Source organism: Globicephala melas, chromosome 20 (genome assembly GCF_963455315.2).
Source record: "Globicephala melas chromosome 20, mGloMel1.2, whole genome shotgun sequence".
Classification (NCBI taxonomy): Eukaryota; Metazoa; Chordata; class Mammalia; order Artiodactyla; family Delphinidae; genus Globicephala; species Globicephala melas.
Genome location: NC_083333.1, coordinates 47,113,382 through 47,138,568, shown reverse-complemented (window position 1 = coordinate 47,138,568; position 25,187 = coordinate 47,113,382). Strand labels below are relative to the sequence as shown.

Below are 25,187 nucleotides of genomic sequence, written 5' to 3'. Positions count from 1 at the left end.
GAGCCCGCGAGCCACAACTACTGAGCCCACGTGCCACAACTACTGAAGCCCGCATGCCTAGAGCCCATGCTCCACAACAAGAGAAGCCACCGCAATGAGAAGCCCACGCACAAGGAAGAGTAGCCTCCGCTCGCCGCAACTAGAGAAAGCCCACACACAGCAACGAAGACCCAACGCAGCCAAAATTAAATTAATTTAAAAAATAAATTAATTTAAAAAATTTTTTTTAATTTAAAAGTATTTGTATACCAAACTACAAAGAGCCACTTCAGATACAGGAAAAATAAATATTAGATGAGGTAAAGTTTATAAAGTCTTTCAGTACTCAGGACATAGCAAGTAACTAGAAATGGCAGATAGTCATTTCCACTAGGAGGAAGGCTCAGAAACTGCACTTCTGGTTCTAACCACAGCAGCTAAGCAGCTCAAGGGGAGCCTGTGGGGATATTTGGAGACAATCAATGGCAGCCACATTACAGAGCCTGGACAGCTCTTTTCCTTGCCTGAGTGACTTCATCCATACCTTTGCCTTTACCTGCTCATTTTGCAAATATTTGTCCAGGATGCACTTCTGGGCACTGAGGTTACAAAGAAGACACACAACCAAAGAAACAATTCTAATATGGTTATAGCATTTTAGCCCTGGCCTCTCTGAGCTCTAAATTCATTTATGTCATTTCACTCAGATTGCAAAACAGATATCTGAGACAGACCTTTCATTTCTCCTCCAAATTTGCCTGATGCCACCACACTGCTGAAGGCAAAAACCCAGAAAAACACTGCCTTAATCACTGTTACCCTTACCCTCACGGTGCATTTTCATTTCTCCACATCTTTCTTAAGCACAATGAATGACTAAATGGGGGCTTAGAATTCTAATGAGGGCCTAACGTCAATTGAAGAGGAAGGGTAATTTCCAGATGAATGCTGTGTTTTTAATGAATAGATCCCAGTATTGTGTGGGACTGTTTTTCCACAACAGTACAACACTGATGACTCATATTCAGTTTGTTGACAATCGTGACGTCCAGATCTGGATATATGCCCTAGCCAGACTCAAAAACTTTCAGTTTAGATGAGAAAGACATGAAGATGAGTCCTAAAGGTTTGAACCTATTTTCTGTTTGCGGAGGTGAAGGTGTCGTAAAGGTGTAGCTGAAACATCAATGTTCATAAACTACCTGTTGAACAACTGCTGGGCGATCAATGATTTAAAGGCCAATTTTTATGTTTCTACTATCGATTCACACAACTGCCAGAGTGATCCTTTTAAAACAAATCTGATTATTCCTTTGTTCTCAACCCTTCCATGGTATTCTATCACATTCTAATAAAATCTGAAGTCCCACATGGCTTACCAGATATACAATCTGGCTTCTGCCTGTTATCCAACTTATTGCTTTAATTTGCTGTGCTCCAGCCTCACTGCTCTCCTTGCTTCTTCTCCAACATGCCAAGCAGTCAGGGCTATTTTAATTGCCATTTCTTTTCTCCTGGAACAATTTCTCTCTAGAAATCCACACAGCTGCCTCCCTCATTTAATGATTAGATTTCTGCTTACAATTAAGAGGACTTCCTTGTCTACCCCATCTAATAAAGCATCCCCTTTCTCCTAATTTTTTTAAAAACTTGCCACATTACTGGGCATTAGCTATTATTTAGTAATATATTATGTGTATTGCTTAATGTCAATCTCCCCCCTTATTATGAGACAGACTTTGTTTTGTTCACAGCTGAATTCCCAGCACCTAGAACATTCTTCTCATCAAATATTTGATAAATGAATAGATTTTCAGAATACATCAAATGTAAAACTATTCTAAATTTATTGACATGAAGCATAGAAAAATATCTAGAAGAATGTATAGCAAAATGTTAACTATCATGGTGGGAGCTGGTTTTCACATATTTTTGCTCATGCAAACATTCTAACTTTTTTTTTTTTTTAGTATGAACTTGTATGACTCAGATACTAAAAAATGAGTAAAGAGGCCACACAGGCATAAAGTGTAAATGAATTCTATAAGAGGTTGAGCAAATTTATGAAAAACTTCTAAATAGATGTATTAGCATGATGGTTAAGCTAAACTACTGTTTGAATCCCCTTCCCCAACACGGTCTAGCAGTGTGATCCCAAGTTGTTCACAAGGCAGAGTCTAAAGGTTTTCACCTGTCAAATGGGGACAATAATAATTAGTGTCTACCCCATAAGGTGGTTTTTGAAGATGAAACGGGACCATGTATGTAACCCCCTTGGTACAATGCCTGGCATGCAGAAAATACTCGACAAATGGCAGCTATTATAATAGTTAGTAGTAACAAGAGATGTTGGGACATACCTAGCCCTCAAGATTGACATCAGAGTGGACCACCACATCCTCTCATCATTGCGCCTCAGTCTGGGCCCCTGAAGCCCAAAGAGGAGATGGTTCTTTCCAAAGAAGATAATTTCGACGTTCCAGAAGCATCTGAATCAAACGTACCCTGTGAACCCTTAAACCTTTCAGGCAGTCTGGTTAATCCATGAGCAGCACTGCAAGACCCGGCTTCGAAAGGCGACCACCGCTCGCCGTCCTTGGGCCCAGTCCCTTAGCCTTGATTTTGTTCAAGGCTGCAACAGAGGTGAGGGGTGGGAATGTTAGAAAACACAAAAGCGGGGCAGTACCGGCCCGCTCCAGCTCACCGCACTCTAGAGCGGCTCAAACGGCACCACGCACCGGCAAGCCTGCGGCAACCAGCAACGCGCCCCCAGGGAAAAATGATTACTGGTCCGACTCAAAACTCAGACAAGCTGCTCAAAGGCCCACCCTCCAAGGCCTCTACTAGAGGCCAGACGCTAGCGCACGGGGAGGGAAGGGTCGGGGACGGAGGGAGGGGCAGCCGTTGATGAGCCGCACGCGGCAAGGCCGCGACGGCCGGGGCGGGGACTGGGCGGAGGCGGCGAGCGCGCGGCCCGCTCGCGCCTGCGCCGCGCGGGAGCGAGCACGCAAGCCCAGGGCGCGCGCGCTGCTGGCGTTTCCTCGGCGCGGAGGAGGGGAACGAAGTGAGGTGAGGCACGAGGCGCTGCGGGCGGGCGGCGGCGGGGCGCGAGCCCCAGTCTCGGGACAAGGGGGAGGCAGGGATCGTGAGGTGCGGCGGGGTTGGGGGCGGACTGCGGGCCCCGGCGGCGTCGGCGGCGAGGGGGGCGAGGGGGGCGAGGGGGGCGGGCCACGCCGCGCCGTGGGGGAGGGCGGTGTGGGGCGGGCCTGAGCCCTGGGGCCCCGCCCCGCCGCGGCCTGACGCGCCCCGCCCCCTGGGCGGCCCCGCTGGGTCCTAGCCTGGCTCTTCCTGCCTCTGCTGCAAGGGAACGCGAAATCCCGTTCTTAGCTGACGTTACCCCTTGTTTTCAAGAAGGCCTTCCAAGTAGATATTTCAGGTCAGTTTTAGAGGTGAGGTGGTCTGAGGCTCCAGTAGGTAACTTCTTGGAATTTGGCAGATGTTAATGTGGAACTAGCATCCATCCTTTCATGGATGTTAGCGTCAGAAATGTCTCTTGTGTGAAGAAAGAGGAAAAAAGAAGATTCCGCTTATTGCAATATTGCGCTTACAACGTGGAGTGTTTGAGACTATACATCCTTTACTTGACCATCTCTACTAACCTCTGTTGAAGTGACGCTGCTGTTCACTAACTGTAAGACATTGTGCAAGTGACAGTCTTTCAGAGGTTCCTTTCCCTTCTTAAAAAAGCAGCATGCCTCAGAAGGTTGTAAGGATTCAGAGACAATCCACATACAGTGATACTACAGTGCCTGGCATATGAAAAATATTCAGTAAATGTTGGCCATTATTTCATTATTGAGTGCATAATACCCCTTACTAAGCGCATTTTCTTCAAACTCATTTTCCTGGGACCAGAGCAGAGGGGTAACCACTCCAGTTCATTCCTGGAAAAGACAAGTTCATTGACAGTTTTATGTGAGTGTCCCATACAGTTAACGATGAATTATTCCCCAAGCTAAAACTAAAAACTATCAGGTGAAAGAAGTCACTGCAGGAGAACTAATGATGAACTAACCTTTTTGTAGAATTAACATTTATATGTCCATTACATTTGTGTTTATTGAGTTCTTTCCTCTTGGCACTGTGCTTGGTGCTTTAAGACATACAAATTTGTATTTGATGTAGTCCCTGCTTTCATTTAGTCTAGAAATGGGGAAAATATGCATTCAGAAGTGATTCTCACAAAGTGGAATGTGAAAAATGCCAAAAAAAGAGATAGATAAAAAGATATGGGAGTATAGAGGGAGGGGGGATGTTTTCATGACTTCGTGTGAAATATGAGTTCATTTATGTCTTCAAAAAGATAACTTTGTATATAGTACATACCTATTAAATAGCTGTTCAAAGAATAAATTAGTGAACAAAAGGTACGTTGTAATAGATAGGATTCCTTAGTTTTCTAGTAATAGACGTTCATTCAGATTAAAGTATTACTGGAACGATAGAGAAATGAGAAAAAACAAACAAACAAACCTGCACCATTGGGCTACCCTTGGGGATGGGGATCTCAAGAACCAGATCTCTTGGACCAGATTCTTTGGCTAGTGAATGAGCTCTAACCTGCCCTCTGTCCTTGGATACCTTACTCAAGATTCAGCTTTCGGTAAGAACAGATCTGGTTGCTTTAGCTGCTGTGGGGCTGGGGGGTGGAGTATTGGGATTCGTAACCCCACGAAAGCCATATGAAAGTCAGTTTCCCAAAGGAAGGAGGGCTAAGGAGAAAAATGAGGCCTGGCAGAGAACATCAGTTGTTGTTTATTAGAGATATGTAGCCTTTGTAGAGGGCTTACTATGGACCTGGCGCTATGGTACATTATCTATGTGGATTTTGATATTTAATCTTCAGCAACTCTAGAAGGTAGATATGATTGTATCATCCATTTTACAGAGGAGGGAACAAGCTTGTAGAGATAAACAAATTTGCTTAGCCTTACAAAGCTAGGATGTGGTACAGTTGAGTAAGTTGCATTATGTTCTCTTTATCTTGTCCCTTTAAAGTATTTCCTCATCCATGTGCCACTTTTGTTTGTTTATAGGGGGGGTCGTCAGCTTTGGTGTCTGTGTTGGCCAGTTCTGAAATCTCCTTGAAGGAGCCCTACATTGAGGAAGATCAAAGCAGCAGTCTTTGCCAACTGGGGAATGGACCGTTTGAGTTCCTTTAGCAGTAAGTACCATGGGAACAAGTCCCAGGTGAATATTAATAGCAAACTGAAGTGGAAGTTGATCAAAGAAGAAAAATAAGCACTTTGAAGATGAAGCCATGTGAATCTGATCCTAAAGGAATGAGTATCAAATCAGAATAAAATCAACCACTACTACTGAACACATGATACAAAACTGAGCACATGACACTCAAGGTCTTATAAGAAAATTAAGCTCAGGTGGACCATTCATAATACGATTAACCCGTAGTTCGACTTAAAAAAGCAGTTGAATTTCTCTTTAGAATCAATAACATATTTCAGGCGCCTTGGTAAGAACTAATGTCAGTGGTAGAATAAAGGAAATGCTCCTGCCCCTGCTTTCTTGGCACTTGTATTCTAAGAGTAAACTATAGTACAGTAATAGTGCAGAGACTTATGGCGTACATGTGAAGTAAATCCAGGCAGCCACAACTATGGAGGAAAAAATACACTTTTTCTTTTCTTCTGAAGATAAGAGATTTGGCAGAAATAGAAATCCATTGTTAGATGTTAGTAGTGTCCCAATGAGAAGACTCAGAAAGTCACTTTTAGGGTGTATCCTCCTCAGCAGTTTCTTTCTTCCTCCCTCCCTCCCTTCCTTCCTTCCATTTACTTATTTTGCTTTTGGCTACGCCAGGTCTTAGTTGCAGCACGTGGGACCTTTTAGTTGTGGGACGCGGACTCTTTGTTGTGGCATGCATGCGGGATCTAGTTCCCTGACCAGGGATTGAACCCGGGCCCCCTGCATTGGGAGCACTGAGTCTTACCCACTGGACCACTAGGGAAGTCCCTCAGCAGTTTCTTAAAGGGGCTCTAATTTACTCTCTCATCAGACTCCCTATATATATTTAGGACAGAATGGAGTCTTCCAATACATCTAGTTCAGATCTTTCATTTTTCACACAGAGAAAGAGCCTAAATGAATTATCCCCATGCTGGGAGTGTAAACTGAAACCACTCTCTCCCCCTTTTCAAAATAATTAAAAATTTTTTAAAAAGTGTTTTTTTTAATATTTTTAAGCTAAACTTTAAAATTTTTATTTGGAAACAATTTCAAACAGGAAAGTTGGAAGAATAAGAATAGTACAAAGAATATCCATACACCTTTTGTAAACCTTTTACTCTATTTTCATAGTTCTCTATCTATAAATATACATATTTATTCACATATATATGTATTTATAAGTAGATATACATACCCCATATTTTTTTTTCAGAATCATTTGAGGGCTTAGGGACATACATCATGGCCCCTAAGTACTTCAGTGTTTATTTCCTGAGACTAGGGATATTCTCTTCTAACTTCAGTACATTCTAGCCTCAGTAGAGTTGCCAACTTTAGTAAGTATAACACTGATAAAATACTTTTATCTAACCTGCCGTCTGTATTCCAGTTTTGTCAGCTGACTCAACAATGTCCTTGGGGCTTCCCTGGTGGCCCAGTGGTTGAGAGTCCGCCTGCCGATGCAGGGCACACGGGTTCGTGCCCGGGTCCGGGAGGATCCCACGTGCCGCGGAGCGGCTGGGCCCATGAGCCATGGCCACTGGGCCTGCGCTTCCGGAGCCTGTGCTCCGCGGCGGGAGAGGCCACAGCGGTGAGAGGCCTGCGTACCGCCAAAAAAAAAAAAAAATGTCCTTGACGATGTTTTTTTTCCTTCCCATACAGGATACAGTCAGGGTTCAGGTCTTGCATTAAGTTGCGTGTCTCTTTAGCCTCCTTTAAACTGAAACGTGTCCACAGCCTTTGTCTTTAGTGATTGACACTTTTGAAGAATACAGCCCCTTTCTCCCCTTTTTAAAACTAGAGGTGTCTCATTTTGGGTTTGTCTGGTCTTGCTGTGTTCCTCATTAGCGATGTTAATTTTGAAAACCCAGTCAATGGGGGCTTCCCTGGTGGCGCAGTGGTTGAGAGTCCGCCTGCCGATGCAGGGGACACGGGTTCATGCCCCGGTCCGGGAAGATCCCACATGCCGCGGAGCGGCTGGGCCCATGAGTCATGGCCGCTGAGCCTGTGCGTCCGGAGCCTGTGCTCCGCAACGGGAGAGGCCAGAACAGTGAGAGACCCGCATACCGCAAAAAAAAAAAAAAAAGAAAACCCAGTCAAGGTGTGCATTTGAGTTCTTCACTGTTTAATGTCTATTTTTTCTCTTGCGTCCAATAAGCAACCCATAAGGAGACACTTTCAGGCCATAAAATATCCTGTTCCTCATCAGAATTTCTCCCTAGTTAGCATCCATTGATGATTTTTGCCTGATCCAGTCTTTACTACGATGGTCGCAAAATGATTTTTCCCCCTGCCTCCAGCACTCTCCATATTTACTAGTTAGCACTTAGCATTCTACTATAATCAAGAGACCTCCTGTTTCACTTATTTATTATAAGTATGCATGCATGAATTCCTTTATTTTCAGTGGTTTATAATTCATTATCATACTTACTTTGGTTCTCAGATTGTCCTAATTTGAACACTGTGAGCCCCTTCAAGCCGGCTCTTGCAACCTTGTGACGTGCCCCATCGCTTTTTTGAGCATCTGCTTACTTTTTGGCATGGCTACATGTTCGAGGTGCATCTTCTACCTCCCATGCCCCAGCCCTAGAATCAGCCACTTCTCTGAGGAGCCCTTGGTCCTTTTAGAAAGGCGTGCCATTAGAGACCAAGATATGGCCATTGCTTATTTCTACTAGAGTATCTTGGCATCTGGGCCTTTTTGGCCCACAGCGCTGGGAAACACATGGTAGGTATACACTACGTACATCTATGCCAGTATATGTGCACAGTTGCATATACATGCGTATATCCATAGATGCACTTTCTTAGAAATCATGAGTTCACACTGATAACCTCCAGTTCACCTTCCTAGGCCCTTTTTTTGTCCCCCCACCCCCACCACGTTCCTTGTTTGTGTGTCCTTTCCTCAGTGAAAACCCTGGCTCCCAGCATTAGCACGATTATTCATTTGCTCAGTCTTTTAATACATCCAGAATTATTTCAAGATTGCTTGGTGCATACCACTACCTAACACAGACCCACTTCAACAAGTTCAGGGTTTGTTTGTGATTCTCTGCATCACCCAACACTGAAGGTCTGTTGTTAAATGTTCATAAGTTACTTGGATTGGTTCTTTTTTTTCCCCTCCTCATTGTGGTTGTGATATTCCTTTGAAATACTTTTTGGTTCATCTGTTCGTTCTGCTTTCAGTTTTCCCTTCCCATATTTAGTGGTTTAATTTTCTAATTTGTAGAATATGAGTATGCTTCCAAAAGTCAAAGCTATGCAAAAAGGTATATTTGGAGAATTGTTGCTCCTTCCTAGGTCTCTTCCACTCCTTTCCATTCCCCCTCCTTCAACCCTTCGTAGGTATTGTTTTCTAATTTATCTGTCCTTTATTTCTTTTTGCAAAGACAGACGTGTATATGTTTTTGCTTTTGTTTTCCCTGATTTTTTCCTGAAAAGGTAGCATACTATGTATGCTCTTTTGCACCTTGTTTTTTTCACTTACCTCCTGGAAATACGATGCTGCTTTATAGAGATTGTTATTTTTATTTATTTATATATATTTTTTGCGGTACACGGGCCTCTCACTGTTGTGGCCTCTCCCGTTGCGGAGCATAGGCTCCGGACGCACAGGCTCAGCGGCCATGGCTCACGGGCCCAGCCACTCTGCGGCATGTGGGATCTTTCCGGACTGGGGCACGAACCTGTGTCCCCTGCATCAGCAGGCGGACTCTCAACCACTGCGCCACCAGGGAAGCCTCCGAGATTGTTATTTTTTTATAGTTGCATAGTACTCGATTATGTGAACGTACCATAGTTTGTTCAACTACTGTCCAGTGCTTGGACATCAAAGTAGTATTTTGCAGTTATAAATAATGTTCTAATGCATAACCTTATACTGTTGGAAGTGTATATTCAGGGTAAATTCCTAGAAGTGGGATTTCTAGGTCCAAAGATAAATGGATGCATTTATTTAGATAGTGCTAAATTCCCTTCTATAGAAGTTGTGCCATTTTGCATTCCCGTCAGCAATATATGAGGTTGCCTATTTCCCCACAGTCTTCTTAAGAAAGTATATTATCAAGCTTTTGAATTTTTGCCAATCTGATGGGTAAGAACTTATATCTCAGTGTAGATTTCTCTTATTATGAGTGAAGTTGAATGTCTTTTCATGTTTAAGGTCCATTTTATCTCTCTCTTTTTTTCCTAATTATCTCTTCGTGACTTTCACAGTAGGATTTTTGGTCTTTTATTTTCCTCTCAATTTTTAAAAGTTCTTTCTATATTAAAGATGTTAGCCCTTTATGATATGTTTACAAGTATTTTCTTCTAGTTTATTTGCTTTTTTAACTTTGCTTATGGTGTTCTTTGCCAAAAAAGAGCTTTTTGTTTGTTTTGTTTTGTCAAATTTATTACTCTTTTATTGCCTCTGAAGTTTGAATGATGGTAAAAAGTCTTTCCCTACTCTTAGGTTACAGAAAAGTTCTGGAATCCTTTGTGAAGGACACTTTGGCTATGTGTATCAGAAACCCTCTGTACACTCAACAGTTCTAGTTCTAGGAAAATAGAAATCCTGAGGAACAAAATGTGAACTGTTACGTGTACAGGAACGTTGATCTCAGCATTTTTTATAATAGTGAAAAATTGGAAACAACTTAAATATCCACCAATAGGAAACTGGTTAGATTAGTGGTTCTCAGTCTTATGAGACCCAGTGATTTCTTTTTATAATGTTTTTAAAGCCCCTTTTACTATTTGGAAATGAAATACATAGATAATATAACATAACTATGCCCATGATTTCAAAGAAATAAAAACAATGCCCTAGGACTTCCCTGGTGGCACAGTGGTTAAGAAATCTGCCTGCGAATGCAGGAGACACGGGTTCAATTCTTGGTCCGGGAAGATCTCACATGCCATGGAGCAACTAAGCCCGTGCACCACAACTACTGAGCCTGTGCTGTAAGCCCGCAAGCCACAACCACTGAAGCCTGAGTGCCTAGAGCCTGTGCTCCGCAACAAGAGAAGCCATCTCAATGAGAAACCCGCGCACCACAACGAAGAGTATTCCCCACTCGCCGCAATGAGAGAAAGCCTGTGCGCAGCAATGAAGGCCCAACACAGCCAAAAATAAATAAATTAAGTAATTAAAAAATAATAATATTGCCCTAACTATACTATAAAAGATAAATAAAAGAGAAGTGATTTGTAATAAATAATGTAATTTATAATAATATGTATCAATATGTTTAGACATTACAGTGGAAAACATAATGCCTTTAGTCAGATGCTTGTACCCGTAAGTCAAATCACTGTGCATATTACAACTACAAATGCACAGTGATTCACGTGTGTTGTATTGGTGACTCAAATACCACAAGCTTGAATAACTCTTAGTAAAGTTCCGAACAAAACAAGGTAGAATCTCCTCTTGACGTAATGCAGTTGCCTTCCTGGAAAATTCAATACATATTAAAACTGTCAAAAACATTTTGTTGTATTTAGCATGGAATTATGTTCCAGGTCATGTCATTATGAGCAAGTTTTCACCTACTTGAACGTCTGGTGGGACATTTGAAAGTTGTGCAGGAGACTGGCCAATTCTTTGTTGTGTAGGAATATCTTGAGTGTTGAAGGATATCTAGCATCCCTGATCCCAGCCTGCTAAGTGCCAGTAGTGCTCCCTAGTCATTGTGGCAACAAAAAAGCATCTCCTCAGATTTCCATAATACCTTCCTAGGAGGCAGTTGAAAACCATTAGGTTAGATTAAATAGATATAATGGACTATTATTCATCCATTAAAAAGAGTGAGGAAGATCTATGTGTACCATCATGAAAGATGTTGACAATATATTATCAAGTGAAAAAACAGGCTATAAAATGTGCGGTATCCCACTTTTGTTAAAATATACACACGTACATAGAAGAAAGGCTGGAAATCAGAATGTTAATAGAGGATGACATACTTTATACTTTTTATTGTCTAAAATTTTTGAAACTATAAATTGAACTTTTACAAAATAATTATCTTTTTTTTTTAACATCTTTATTGGAGTATAATTGCTTTACAGTGGTATGTTAGTTTCTGCTTTATAACAAAGTGAATCAGCTGTACATACACATATATCCCCATATCTCCTCCTCCTTGTGTCTCCCTCCCATCCTCCCTATCCCACCCCTCTAGGTGGTCACAAAGCACTGAGCTGATCTCCCTGTGCTATGCAGCTGCTTCCCACTAGCTAGCTATTTTACATTTGGTAGTGTATATATGTCCATATTACTCTCTCACTTCGTCCCACCTTACCCTTCCCCCTCCCTGTGTCCTCAAGTCCATCCTCTACGTCTGCATCTTTATTCCTGTCCTGCCCTTAGGTTCTTCAGAACCTTTTTTTTTTTTTTTTTTTTTTAGATTCTATATGTGTTAGCATACGGTATTTTTCTCTTTCTGACTTAGTTCACTCTGTATGACAGACTCTAGGTCCATCCACCTCACTACAAATAACTCAATTTCATTTCTTTTTATGGCTGAGTAATATTCCATTGTATATATGTGCCACATCTTCTTTATCCATTGGACTGTTGATGGACACTTAGGTTGCTTCCATGCCCTGGCTATTGTAAGGAGAGCTGCAGTGAACATTGTGGTACATGACTCTTCTTGAATTATGGTTTTCTCAGGGTATATGCCCAGTAGTGGGATTGCTGGGCCGTATGGTAGTTATATATTTAGTTTTTTCAGGAACCTCCATAGTGTTCCCCATAGTGGCTGTATCAATTTACATTCCCACCAACAGTGCAGGAGGGTTCCCTTTTCTCCACACCCTATCCAGCATTTATTGTTTGTAGATTTTTTTTTTTTTTTGATGTACGCGGGCCTCTCACCGCTGCGGCCTCTCCCGTTGCGGAGCACAGGCTCTGGATGCGCAGGCCCAGCGGCCATGGCTCACGGGCCCAGCCGCTCTGTGGTATGTGGGATCCTCCCGGACCGGGGCACGAACCCACACCCCCCGCATTGGCAGGTGGACTCTCAACCACTGCGCCACCAGGGAAGCCCCTGTTTGTAGATTTTTTGATGATGGCCATTCTGACTGGTGTGAGATGATACCTCATTGTAGTTTTGATTAGCATTTCTCTAAAAAACAATTACTTCTTGACATGAGGGTTTAAAAACTCTTTAGGTCAGTCATTGGCCAATTTTTTGTTGTTGAAGAAAGTTTGAGGAAAGAAAAGCAAGCTCATATCATTAAAAGAAAAGGATGCGAGGGCTTCCCTGGTGGCCCAGTGGTTGAGAGTCCGCCTGCCGATGCAGGGGACACAGGTTCGTGCCCAGGTCCGGGAGGATCCCACGTGCCATGGAGCGGCTGGGTCCGTGAGCCATGGCCTCTGAGCCTGCGCGTCCGGACCCTATGCTCCGCAACGGGAGAGGCCACAACAGTGAGAGGCCCGCGTACCGCAAAAAAAAAAGAAACAAAATGATGTGAGGAAGAAGGTAATTTGGTAAAAATTGACATTTAATATAAAATAATTTTTGTTCTTCCATTTCAAAATTTTAAATGGGAGAAGTGGGGTAGTTGCTGTTCCACATGTTTATTTTGAAGCTACTGCCAGAAAGATTACCTTTCTTTCCTCTGTCATTTTTTTCTCCAGGTCTTCATTTAGAAGCAAAAGAAAAGAAAAATAATCACCACTTACAGGAGGGAAAGGTGCCTTGAAGAGTGTTTCTTGGACTTTAGGAAGGAAAATGCTATTGCAGAATGTGAGAAATTCTGCGCCAGGCCAAACAGATTAAATCCCTTCTCTACCTTCAGAGCCTGTTTTCTTAGACTTCTGTTGATCACAGAGAACAACTCTGCTAGGTTGCCCTGACTCAAGAGTGGCAGAGTTTGGGACAGCCAGGGACACACACACATCAGCATTTTTATGACTTTAGAGAGTTTGGATTATACTCCTTGCCTTGATATTGCGGAGACAGTACTGTTATTGGAACTGGAGGAAGGTCTGCTCTGTTCTCTACTTACTGTGGGAGAAAGGGAGGAAGCTGTCCTGAGTTTAACTCCCAAATCAAATATGAAGTAGTACATCCCAAGACATGTTTAAAGGGTTTTTCTTTACCAACTTTTTATTATGAAAAATTTCAAACTTATAGAAAGTTGCAAGAACAGTACAGCAATTATTGCCCATTACCCAGACCCAGCAGTTATTAACATTTTGTCAGATTGGCTTTATCTATAACTATAGATGTGTTATGTAGGTATGTGACATTATTTTCCCCTGGGAAAATAAACTGTGGGCATTATGAAACTTCCAGTTAAAACTTGTGTTTGTAAATTTCTCTGCAGGGGCAATATCTACTTAAATGCTATTTAAAATAGTAGATACACTGTAGGTAGGAACAAAGCTGGCCTGAAATAAAAAGGAACATAATTTTTGTTTTTTCTTACTTGGAATGAGCTCATCTTGTCTCCATGAACTTTTCAGCACAGCTTACTACCTTGTGTAATCATTTGCAGATTTTCACCTTCTCGCATTTAAGATAATCATAAGGTGTTTTGAAGCTAGTATATTCTTCTTTTTGTTATAGATGATCCCTCTGATAAGCCACCTTGCCGAGGCTGCTCCTCCTACCTCATGGAGCCTTATATCAAGTGTGCTGAATGTGGGCCGCCTCCTTTTTTCCTGTGCTTGCAGGTAACTCTTTAAGGGGAGGCTTGCCTAGTTTTATGGATATAGTAAATTCAGAGATGACTGTCAATTGCTCAGAAGGACCATACCTTATTAAGTCTATTTTTTCCAGTCAATATTGAATTACACATTTTACCAGTGAAAAATTGGGGAACAGAGCAGGATGGATGAGATAGACTGTTGAATATTCCACTTCCGTGTATCAACCTAATGCTGTTTTTACCAGTAAATTTCAAGTATTGGGACTACAAGAAATAGAATTGGAGGATTATTCCTTTTGATAGCACCTATGACACTGTTTTTTGTCTTACTGAAGAGTGATGTTTGGGCAGGTGACAAACCAGGGAACAAACTATTTCGTCGATGATAGTGGTAATAGCAATACTAATGATAAGTGCTGGGCTTCCCTTGTGGCGCAGTGGTTAAGAATCCGCCTGCCAATGCAGGGGACATGGGTTTGGGCCCTGGTTCTGGAAGATCCCACATGCTGCGGAGCAACTAAGCCCATGCGCCACAACTACTGGGCCTGCGCTCTAGAGCACGCTAGCCACAAATACTGAGCCCGCGTGCCACAACTGCTGAAGCCCATGCACCTAGAGCCCGTGCTCCGCAACAAGAGAAGCCACTGCAATGAGAAGCCCGCACACTTCAACGAAGAGTAGCCCCCGCTCACCGCAACTAGAGAAGGCCTGTGCGCAGCAACGAAGACCCAACGCAGCCAAAAATAAATAAAATTTTAAAAAATTGTTTAAAAAAAATACTAATGATAAGTGCTTACTCTGTGCCAGGCACTATCTTGAGTACTTTGCATGAATTAACCTTTAAATCAAAACTGCAACCCTAGGAAGTAACTATGATTAGTATCCCTATATTATAAAGGAAACTCAGGCAAAGAGAGGTTAAATAATTGGCTCAGGGTCACACAGCAAATACCATATTTTATCAGATCCAAGATGCTGTTGATTAAAAGAAACATCCCAATTTCAGAAATGTTAAAGTGTAAAAATGGCTGATGGAAGTTGTAATATACTTTTCATTATAAGATGAATCCACATTTCAGAGTTTTAAAATATGAAATAATACATGTCTTAGAATTGCTGAAATAAGCTAAGAGCCAGGATTCAAATTTAGGCAGTCTGCTTCCAGGGCTTATGCTTTTATAAAAGGAGGAGTTGTCCTAGGAAAAACTCTTTTTTTCAGATCATTGTTTTTCTCTATGTGGGCCATTGAAAGGCTGCGATCATGAACTTAACCTTCCTGTTGTGGCTGCAGACAAGACTAAATGAATTCTTAAAAACTCATCACAAGAGTAAAATACCCCCAAGCCATCTTCTGTCCTTTAAGAAAGCATTTCAAAACGTAGCTTTTTGGTAACTTAATTTTCTTTTCTTTTGCAGTGTTTCACTCGAGGATTTGAGTACAAGAAACATCAAAGTGATCATACTTACGAAATAATGGTAATGATGAAGTTGTAGGAATTTCCCTTCATTTTCAAGTATTATACTGGGAATTAGTCTTTTTATTTCTTCATCTGCAAGTATCTCACTTTTCTTTCGCCCACTTCTGGATTAGGTAATCGTTGCGCAATAAGCTTTTTAGGGTTTTATGGATCTTCTAAGGCATTTAAGTCCAAAAACTCATTTTATATACTCAGATTTTTGGTTTAAATTAGAAGGAATTTAAAGGAAGTGCTTTTTGAGATTTACTAATATAAGGATCAGAGGTTTGTGGTTTTCTAAGTTCATTGATAAACATGCAGTAAATGTGTTGTCGCTGTGTTTGGCTAATGGCATTTTTATGTGGTTTGTGTGGGCAGTGGTGATGTTTATCTCTGGCACTCAACCTCCCCAGCCTCGGGAAAATTAGTTACCCTCGGAGAGTTAAGTTGTAAAATGGATGTAGGGTGAATAACATAGTAATATACGGAATCACTTTGAAAAGGTAGACTGACTTATAGGCCAGAATAAGACTTGGCTGTAATTTGATTGTTTGCCGCCTCTAAAGAAGGAATGAGAGGCACATGTTGGCAGTGTCCTTCCAATATCTAGCCAGAGGAACAGGCACTTTAATAAGCCAAAGTGAATATGTGGTATGCTTAACAGGTTTATATACAGTACCTTTGTCAGTTATCAGAGCCTAACTCCTAGTTCACCAAGTAGTTTTCTTACATTTGGCCTCCCATGTTGTTTTTCTTACAGGAAGGAATGCTGGTTGGGCATCTACTTGACAGTAATTTCACATCATGGGTTAATCCATTGATACCTGTGTTAGTTTTCTCTTGCTGCCATAACAACGTAACCAAAAACGAAGGAGCTTAAACAACAACACAAATTTATCCTCTCACAATTCTGTTGGTCAGAAGACCATTAGACTCAGTGGTTTGCTCCAGATTCTGTAAGGCTGAAATGAAAACGTTGACCTGTCTGCGTTTTTATCTGGAGACCCTGCGGGAGAATCCACTTCCAGTCCACTTCATTCTCATTCAAGTTGTTGACAGAATTCACTGCTGGGAGGTTGTAGGACTGATGCTACTGTTTCCTTATTAGTTGTTGGCCAGGGCTTCCTCTTAGTCTCTAGAGGTTCCTGGCCCTCATTCTCAGTATTCAAAGCCAGCAATGGCAGGGAGTCCTTGAGGGTTCCTGATGAAATGGCTTGGCGTCTCTCTGACCTCTCCTGGTTCATCTCTCCTGTGCTGAATCTCTCTGACTCTTCTGCCTCTCTCTTCTACTTTTAAGGGCTGTGTGATTATATTGGGCCCACCAGCATAATCTCCTTATTTTACAGTCAGTTGATTAGTACCTTAATCCCATTAGCATAGTCCCTTCACAGTAATATCTAGTTAGTGTTTGATTGAATAATCAGGGGACAGGAATCTTGGGGGCACTGGGGGACATCTTTAGAATTCTGTATACCACAGCGCTGTAGCATATCTACTTCAGTCTCTTAAAAGTTTAGAAAGGGTAACTCAGCATCTCCAAGTCTGATTATTTATGAAGTCTTATTTAAGTGAATTTCTGGGCCTGTAATGCTGAGAGTCAGATCCTGGTCCATAATGAATTAGTCAAAGAAATGCTCCTTAGTAAGAGTTCTTGGCAGCCAGCTGTCTAGCCTTCCCCTGCCTCTTTCTAAACACCGTCAGTCTTCTAAGTAGTTTCTTCACTAATTATAAGATTTGGAATACATTTTTTAATATTAGACTGTTTTTTAGAGAGTTACAGGTTCACAGCAAAATTGAGTGGAAAGTACAGAAATTTCTCTGCCCCCGCAAATGCATAACCTCCCCCATTATCAACATCCCCCACCAGAATTGTACATACATTATCATTGACGAACCTATGTTGACACCTCATTATCACCCAAAGTCCATAGTTTACATTAGGGTTCACTCTTGGTGATATACATTCTATGGGTTTTTAGAAATACATAATGATGTGTACCCACCATTATAGTATCATACAGAGTAGTTTCATGTTCCTAAAAATCTTCTGTGTTCTGCCTGTTCATCCGTGCCTCCCCCCAGCCTCTGGTAACTACTGATCTTTTTACAGTCTCCATGGTTTTGCCTTGTCCAAAATGTCATATAGTTGGAATCATACAGTGTGTAGCCTTTTCAGATTGGCTTCTTTCACCAAGTAATATGTATTTAAGTTTCCTCCATGTCTTTTCATGGCTTAATAGGTCATTTCTTTTTTAGCACTGAATAATATTCTGTTGTCTGGATGTATCACAGTTTATTTATTCATCCACCTACTGAAGGACATCTTGGTTGCTTCCAAGTTTTGACAATTAAGAATAAAGCAGCTATGAGTATCCATGTGCAGGTTTTTGTATGGACATAAGTTTTCAACTCCTTTGGGTAAATACCAAGGAACATGGCTGCTGGATCACATGGTAAGAGTATGTTTAGTTTTGTAAGAAACTGTCAAACTGCCCAAAGTGGCTGTACCATTTTGCATTCCCACCAGCAGTGAAAGAGAGTTCCTGTTGCTCCACATCCTCGTCAGCATTTGGTGTTGTCAGTGTTCTGGATTTTGGCCATTCTGATAGGTATATAACGCTATCTTGTTGTTTTAACTTGCATTTCTCTGACAACATATGATGTGGAACATCTTTTCATATGAATTTTTTTTTCCCTTTTGTTAATTGCAAAATGAATGAAGGGCTGGGGGAGAGTATGGTCAAAGTAGCTGTGGCTCTGAGTTCATTTCACCAGGGTTATCAGATCTTCAGAAAGTTGGCTTATTCTTCCTAAATTCACACAAGAATGCCTAGAACCAGAATACAAATTTATTCATTTGAATTGTGAAAATAATTCCTTAAAGGATAATTCAGTATAGTTTGGGTAGATTGAAGTTATCCACTGCCGGCAAGCTGACCATGAGCTCTCTTCAGCTGTTCTGGGCACCATCCCTTCTGCATAATGCTGACGGCACGAAGTTTCACTCCAAGTCCACCTAACTCTTCAGATTACTTCATCCTTTTCTCACATATTCTTTACCCATACAAACACATTTCAGAATTCTGTCCTTTATTTTGTAGAGCTTTTGGAGGTTACTAATACTCTCTTTTTTCTGCTAGTCTTTATCTATTCCCAGATAAGGAAAAGAAGAATCTTTCCTTCCGTAGGAATAATGACCAAATTTTGCTTCTCTACACACGAAGCCACTAAAAACTTGATTTTTTTCTTTTTGCATATGAAGCCTCAGAAAACTTTAAATGGTTTTCAGTACTTTTGCCATCTCACAGTGCTGTATTTTTGGAAGTTGCTCATGCTGTAGTGGGTGGTGCATTAATCAAGATTTCTGAGTTCTTTGCCTATTTTTGTCTTATAATTCTTAGAACCTTAAACAAGTCAAGGCACCTCTTTCAGCCACACCCTTTATACCAGTGATTCTTAAACTTTAGTGCATAAGAATCACCTGGGAGATTCTTAAAATTATAGATTCCTAGGCCTCACTGTCAGAAATTCTGGTTCAGTAGGGCCAAGATTGGGTCCAGAAATTGAATAATATTGATTCAACTTTAAGAAAACCTGACATGCCCATTTATTTTTTGGTGTAGGAAGTCTTTCTGGTTTATCTCACAGTAAAGTTGGTGAGGACTAATTAATATTCTAAAATACTCTTTTAGAAATAACAGGCTTTTCAACTATGAGTTGTCATATTTACCTGTATTCATGGTACTTTCCAGATTGAGTGATTATTTTGAATTTAATACAGACATAGACTCTGAAATTTCTCTTTTGGATCTCGTATCTGAAATATCTCATGTGAGGCATATTCCTAGTACGTGCTGCAACTACTGAAGCCCGCGTATCTAGAGCCCATGCTCCGCAACAAAGAGAAGCCACCGTGATGAGAAGCCCGTGCACTGCAAGGAAGAGTAGCCCCCGCTTGCCACAACTAGAGAAAGCCCACGCACAGCAACCAACGAAGACCCAACACAGCCAAAGATTAATTAATTAACAAACAAACGAAAAAGCTTCATGGTTTAAAATAACAGCCATTTTATTATCTCTCACAGTTTTGTGGGTCAGGAATTCAGATAGGCACCATGAGAGTAGCTTTCATTGGTTCCACATGGTGTGCGGGGAATGGAAGTCCAAGGGGTTTTTTTCACTTTTAGCACCTCAGAATGGCTTGAGTTGGTTGAACTGGAATATCTTAACTGCCTGAGGCCTTTGGTTCCTCTCCAGGTAGCCTTAGGGCCTCTCCCTCTCCATGTGGCCTCTCCACGTGGTCTTTCCAGAAAGGAGGCTAGAATTCTTATGTGGTGGTTCAGGGCTACCAAAGACGAAAAAGTAGAAGCTGCCAGGCCTTCTTAAGCAAGTCACAGGTTCAACCCATATTAAATGGGAAGGGACCACGTGAAGGTGTGAATTCTAGAAGTTCATTAGGGGCCACCATTGTAATCAGCTACCACATATAGTGTAATAAATTCCCATATACCTGTCACTGGTTCTTAAAATTGCCAACTCATACCCTATCTTGTTTCATCTAAACCCGTACCCCTCCAGCTTATTTTGAAACAAATCCCCTAGATATCATATCATTTCATCTGTAAATGTCTCATTAGGTCACTCTAAAATTTTAAAGTAACTCAGTTCACATTTCTCCAGTCATCTCAAAAAAGCTTTTTTAAAAAAAACTCTGCTCTCTTCTCCACACCTGAAACAATCACTATTCTGATTTTTATCACCATAGATCAGTTTTGCATATTCTAGAACTGCATATAAATGGATTCATTCTGTCTGTACTCTTGTTTCTGGTTTCTTTTCATTCAGCATGTTTTTGAGATTTATTCAAGTTGTATATAATAATAGTTCATTCTTTTCTGTTACTGAGTAATATTTCATGGTATGAGCATAGCACAGTTTGTTTATCCATTCTCCTGTTGATAGAGACTGGGCTTTGCCTAGTTTGGGGCTATTAAGAGTAAAGCTGCTGTGAGGGACTTCCCTGGTGGTCCAGTGGTTGGGATTTTGCCTTCCAATACAGGGGGTCTCGTTGGAGAGCTAAGATCCAACATGCGTCAGGGCCAAAAAACCAAAACATAAAACAGAAGCCATATTGTAACAAATTCAATAAAGACTTTAAAAATGGCCCACATCAAAAAAAAAAAAAGAAAAAAAGAAAGGGACTTCCCTGGTGGTGCAGTGGTTAAGAATCCGCCTGCCAGTGCAGGGTACACGGGTTTGAGCCCTGGTCCGGGAAGATCCCACATGCCGCGGAGCAACTAAGCCTGTGCGCCACAACTGCTGAGCCCGTGCTCTAGAGCCCGCGAGCCACAACTACTAAGCCGACATGCCACAGCTACTGAAGCCCGCATGTCTAGAGCCTGTGCTCCGCAACAAGAGAAGCCACCGTGATGAGAAGCCCACGTACTGCAACAAAGAGTAGCCCCTGCTCGCCGCAACTAGAAAAGCACACGCAGCAATGAAGATCCAATGCAGCCAAAAAATAAATACATAAATAAATTATTATTATTATTATTATTTTTGGCGGTATGCAGGCCTCTCACTGTTGTGGTCTCTCCCGTTGTGGAGCAGGCCTAGCCACTCCACGGCATGTGGGATCTTCCCGGACTGGGGCACGAACCCGTGTCCCCTGCATTGGCGGGTGGACTCTCAACCACTGCACCACCAGGGAAGCCCATAAATAAATTAATTTTTAAAAAATACTTTAAGAAAGAAAAAAAGAATAAAGCTGCTTTGAACATTTTTGTATAAGGCTTTCTATGGACGTATATTTTCGTTTTTCTTGGGTAAACACTTAGGAGTGGAATTGCTGGATCATAAAATAAATGATTATTTAACTTTTAAGAAACTGTCAAAAAGTTCCCTTAAATGGTTGTATCACTTTACACCTCAGCTAGCAGCGTATGAGAGTTCTGATTGCTCCACATGCTTGCCAAGTTTTGTTATTGTCATTTTCTTCATCCTGGTATTCTAGTGGGCATGGGGAATGTGTAGTGGTGTCATCATTTTTCTTTTACCTTTTACAGTGCTATTTGGAATTCAGATATGGTCCATACATTCCAATTGATTGCCTCATACATTTATCCTGTGGGTTCTCCCTCTCCTTCCCCTCCTTCTCTCACTCTTTCTCTTGTCTCATATAGTTTGATTGTTTAAAAACCTGGGTTTATCTTACGGATGTTACTGCAGTCTAGATTTTGCTGATTAACGTGTTCCTCTGACTTCTGTGTTTCCTATAAATTAGTAGTTAATATATACTGGCTATATCAGATTCATTCATGATCATTGTTTAGATCTTTTCTTCTGGGATTGCAAAATACATAGTTATCTTTCAATTCTATCACTCCTTTTAATTTATGAGATTAAATAATTCTGTAAAAAGAAAGTTTATTATCTATGTGGTCACCCTGAGGTAAAGTTTGTACAGAAGGGCAGGATAAATTATTTCCATTATTTACTAGTTTTCAAAGTATGAGTTGGTTCCCTGGCATCCTCTAGATATTTAGAATGTTTAATGTGTTGTAATCCTTTGCAGTTCTTATTAATTCAGAATGTTCCATTTTTGGTCAGTGGGAGCCTCTCCAAGTTGACCTCTGAATCCTTTTGACGGGACTCTTCGTCTTTGAGAGTTTCTTTGATTTCCAGTGTAATGAAGTGTTCCAGTCTCATCTTGTACATTTCCTACCCAAACCTGGAATTGCCTTTTTCTTCAAGGAGCCCTGGTTCCTTTAGTGGGAAATTGTATTTAGAGACCACATACTGGGTACTAGAAGTGTTAATTGCTACTGGGTTTGTCATTTTTTCTAGACCTTTTCACTGAACAGTGATAGGAATTTTTTTTTAATTTCTTGTACAATTTTTAAAGGTGACACGTCATTTACAGTTATTACAAAATACTGGCTGTGTTTCCTGTGTTGTACAATACATCCTTGTAGCCTCTCTTACACCCAGTAGTTTGTACCTCCCACTCCTCCACCCCTGTATTGTTCCCCCCTCTCCCTGACTGGTAATCACTAGTTCTCTATATAGGAAATTATTGTTTTAAGACAAATACATCATGAGTTCATACTAAAACTTTCTTGTTTTTTAAATTTATTTATTAATTTATTTTTTATTTTTTTGGCTGCGTTGGGTCTTCATTGCCGCGCACGGGCTTTCTTAGCTACAGTGAGTGGGGGCTGTTCTTTGTTGCAGTTCCCGGGCTTCTCATTGCGGTGGCTTCTCTTGTTGCGGAGCATGGGCTCTAGGCACGCGGGCTTCAGCAGTTGTGGCACGCGGGCTCAGTAGTTGTGGCTTGTGGGCTCTAGAGCGCAGGTTCAGTAGTTGTGACGCACGGGCTTAGCTGCTCCTCAGCATGTGGGATCTTCCCGGACCAGGGCTCGAACCCATGTCCCCTGCATCGGCAGGCGGATTCTTAACCACTGTGCCACCAGGGAAGTCCCCATACTAAAACTTTCAATTCAAATGACAAGACTACATGGTTTTACATAGCCTCATAGATCTTACATCTCTTTTTTTTCCCCAAGCTCCAAGTCCCACTGTGCAGTGACACCAATACAGTTACTTATTTGCTTTACCCCACAGCATATCAACATGTAATAATCTCAGAACAACTGTACCAACACTACTTGAAAACAGTTTAAGATTTTTTTGGCAGTTCCTTTTACTTTTAAGGTATATTCTACTAGAAATAAATAGTCAAGTTACTGTGTTTTAGTCACTTGGGATTGTTTCTTCCTGTGTGATTATGCCTTAAAATTAATTCACAGGTTTATGTCATTTTGCTTTTGATTCTTGTGATTTTAAAATTTAATAGTTAATGTACAGTGTTTATGTTTTCAAAGTCAAGTCTACAAACAAGGAATATTCAGAGAGGTCCAGCTTCTATCCTTGTCCTTTCCACCCTATTTCCTCCCTCCCTCCCACATAGGTAACCTTGGTTTTAATGTGTGGTTTATTCTTGCATTTTAAATGATAGAAATATGCATATTTGTATTCCTATCTTTCTTAGCTAAATGGGAACATACTATAATACTTATCTTTACCTTTTTGCTAAGTTTAAAAAACATATATTTCTGCCTGAGTTACAGTGGCATTTATGGTTGATAATATTTATTGTAGACTCTTGTAGCTAATGGTGGAAGTAGAGGTGGGGGGGTGTGGACAGCTAATAAGAATGTACTGTAGGCACCTCTCAATACCATGAGAATAACAGCCATTTGACTATAATTAGGATTACATTTGGGGTTGCCGGGTTCCATTTCTGTGTCTGTTCTTAGGCCAAACTTTTTCTTCCTTAGACCTCAGATTTTCCTGTTCTTGACCCCAGCTGGACTGCTCAAGAAGAAATGGCCCTTTTAGAAGCTGTGATGGACTGTGGCTTTGGAAATTGGTAAGAGCTTGGGAATAAGGGTTCTCCTGCGCTAGTGGGCTCCAAAAAGAAGGTGCTGTTGAGGGTAAAAGGAGGAGCCTCAGGAAAAGGAGTTTGGGGGCCATATGTTGCTTTTCTATTGACCCATGACTTAGAGACAAGTCCTCTTCCCCTCTGCACATTATTTTCCAAGGCCTAAATGCCTCACACGGCTATGAGATGTTTAGTGGTCCATGACTCGATAGCTCTAAAGGGCTGCTTTGGACATATCCACACAAGGAAGGTTGGTTATTCCTTTCTGAATAGTGGGGAAGTTTAGACTTATTAGTTATTGCTCCTTTCTGATTTCTGAATTTTTCTTGGCTGTAGATGCCCTCGTCATTTAAGTGAGTCAGACTTTAGACAACCATGGCTTACCTGAGATTCAAGTTTGACAGACTGCCTATCCTCATTGCCTGTTTTTAGCTTGTAGATACCTGCAAGAACTGAATAGCACTCATGGCTGTTGCCATGTGAGGTGACACTGCTTACTAATAATACCACCACTTTCATTTTTACCTTTTGGGAGTATTTTCACACCGATGATTTCATTTTGTGAACTAGATAGCAGAGGCTTTTTTTTTTTAATGATTTTATTTAGTTAGTTAGTTATTTTGGCTGAGTTGGGTATTTCTTGTGTTGCGCAGGCTTCCCATGGCAGTGGCTTCTCTTGTTGAGGACCACGGGTTCTAGGCACGCGGGCTTCAGTAGTTGTGGGTCGTGGGCTCTAGAGCACAGGCTCAGTAGTTGTGGCTCATGGGCTTAGTTGCTCCACAGCATGTGGGATCTTCCCGGACCAGGGATCGAACATGTGTCGCCTGCCTTGGCAGGCGGATTCTTAACTAATGCACCACCAGGGAAGTCCCAGCAGAGGCTTTTTTTTTTTCTTTTTTTTTTTTTTTGCGGTATGCAGGCCTCTCACTGCTGTGGCCTCTCCTGTTGTGGAGCACAGGCTCCGATGCTCAGGCTCAGCGGCCGTGGCTCACGGGCCCAGCCGCTCCGTGTCATGTGGGACCTTCCCGGACCGGGGCACGAACCCGCGTCCCCTGCATCGGCAGGCGGACTCTCAACCACTGAGACACCAGGGAAGCCCCGGAGGCATTTTTAAATATATTTTGTTCATGAAGAATCTGAAGCTTAGGGAGTTAAAATGACTTCTTACGACCACATAGTTTATTAGTGAAGGGCCCTTAACTAGCTCTTCCTTGTCCTGACTTCCTAGTGTAGATAATCTATCCTGATGTTAATAGAATAATACTGTGCTGCCTCCCTTACGTCCAGGGCCTTGAAGAAGGAGAGTTGAGTTCCGTCCACATTTTGCTCGTATCCATTCATTCAACATTTATTAAGTATCTCAAAATACTGGTTACTATGGGAATACCAAAGAAGATAGGAAAAGT

The 25,187-nt window shown here is 41.5% G+C and overlaps 2 protein-coding genes across 6 annotated transcripts in view; one reads left to right on the top strand and one right to left on the bottom strand.

The window, feature by feature from the left end:
- Positions 1 to 2,907, bottom strand: part of ACACA (acetyl-CoA carboxylase alpha) — a 272,141-nt gene extending 269,234 nt beyond the window's left edge. Inside the window, exon 1 of one of the 2 annotated variants that reach the window (XM_060290411.1) lies at positions 2,340 to 2,907. In XM_060290411.1, coding sequence (XP_060146394.1) covers positions 2,340 to 2,377 — 38 coding nt within the window. In that variant the 5' untranslated portion in view covers positions 2,378 to 2,907. The remainder of the gene's footprint in view (positions 1 to 2,339) is intronic. The other variant, XM_060290412.1, reaches the window with a different exon arrangement.
- A 52-nt stretch (positions 2,908 to 2,959) lies between these two features.
- TADA2A (transcriptional adaptor 2A) overlaps positions 2,960 to 25,187 on the top strand; it is a 47,595-nt gene continuing 25,367 nt past the window's right edge. For 2 of the 4 annotated variants that reach the window (XM_030881887.2, XM_030881884.2), the window contains exons 1-5: positions 2,960 to 3,048; positions 5,076 to 5,203; positions 13,800 to 13,906; positions 15,298 to 15,357; positions 23,678 to 23,769. In XM_030881887.2, the coding sequence (XP_030737747.1) occupies positions 5,179 to 5,203; positions 13,800 to 13,906; positions 15,298 to 15,357; positions 23,678 to 23,769 (284 nt within the window). In that variant the 5' untranslated portion in view covers positions 2,960 to 3,048; positions 5,076 to 5,178. Of the gene's footprint in view, positions 3,049 to 3,394; positions 3,416 to 5,075; positions 5,204 to 13,799; positions 13,907 to 15,297; positions 15,358 to 23,677; positions 23,770 to 25,187 lie in introns of those variants that run through there. The other 2 variants (XM_030881885.3, XM_060290826.2) reach the window with 2 other exon arrangements.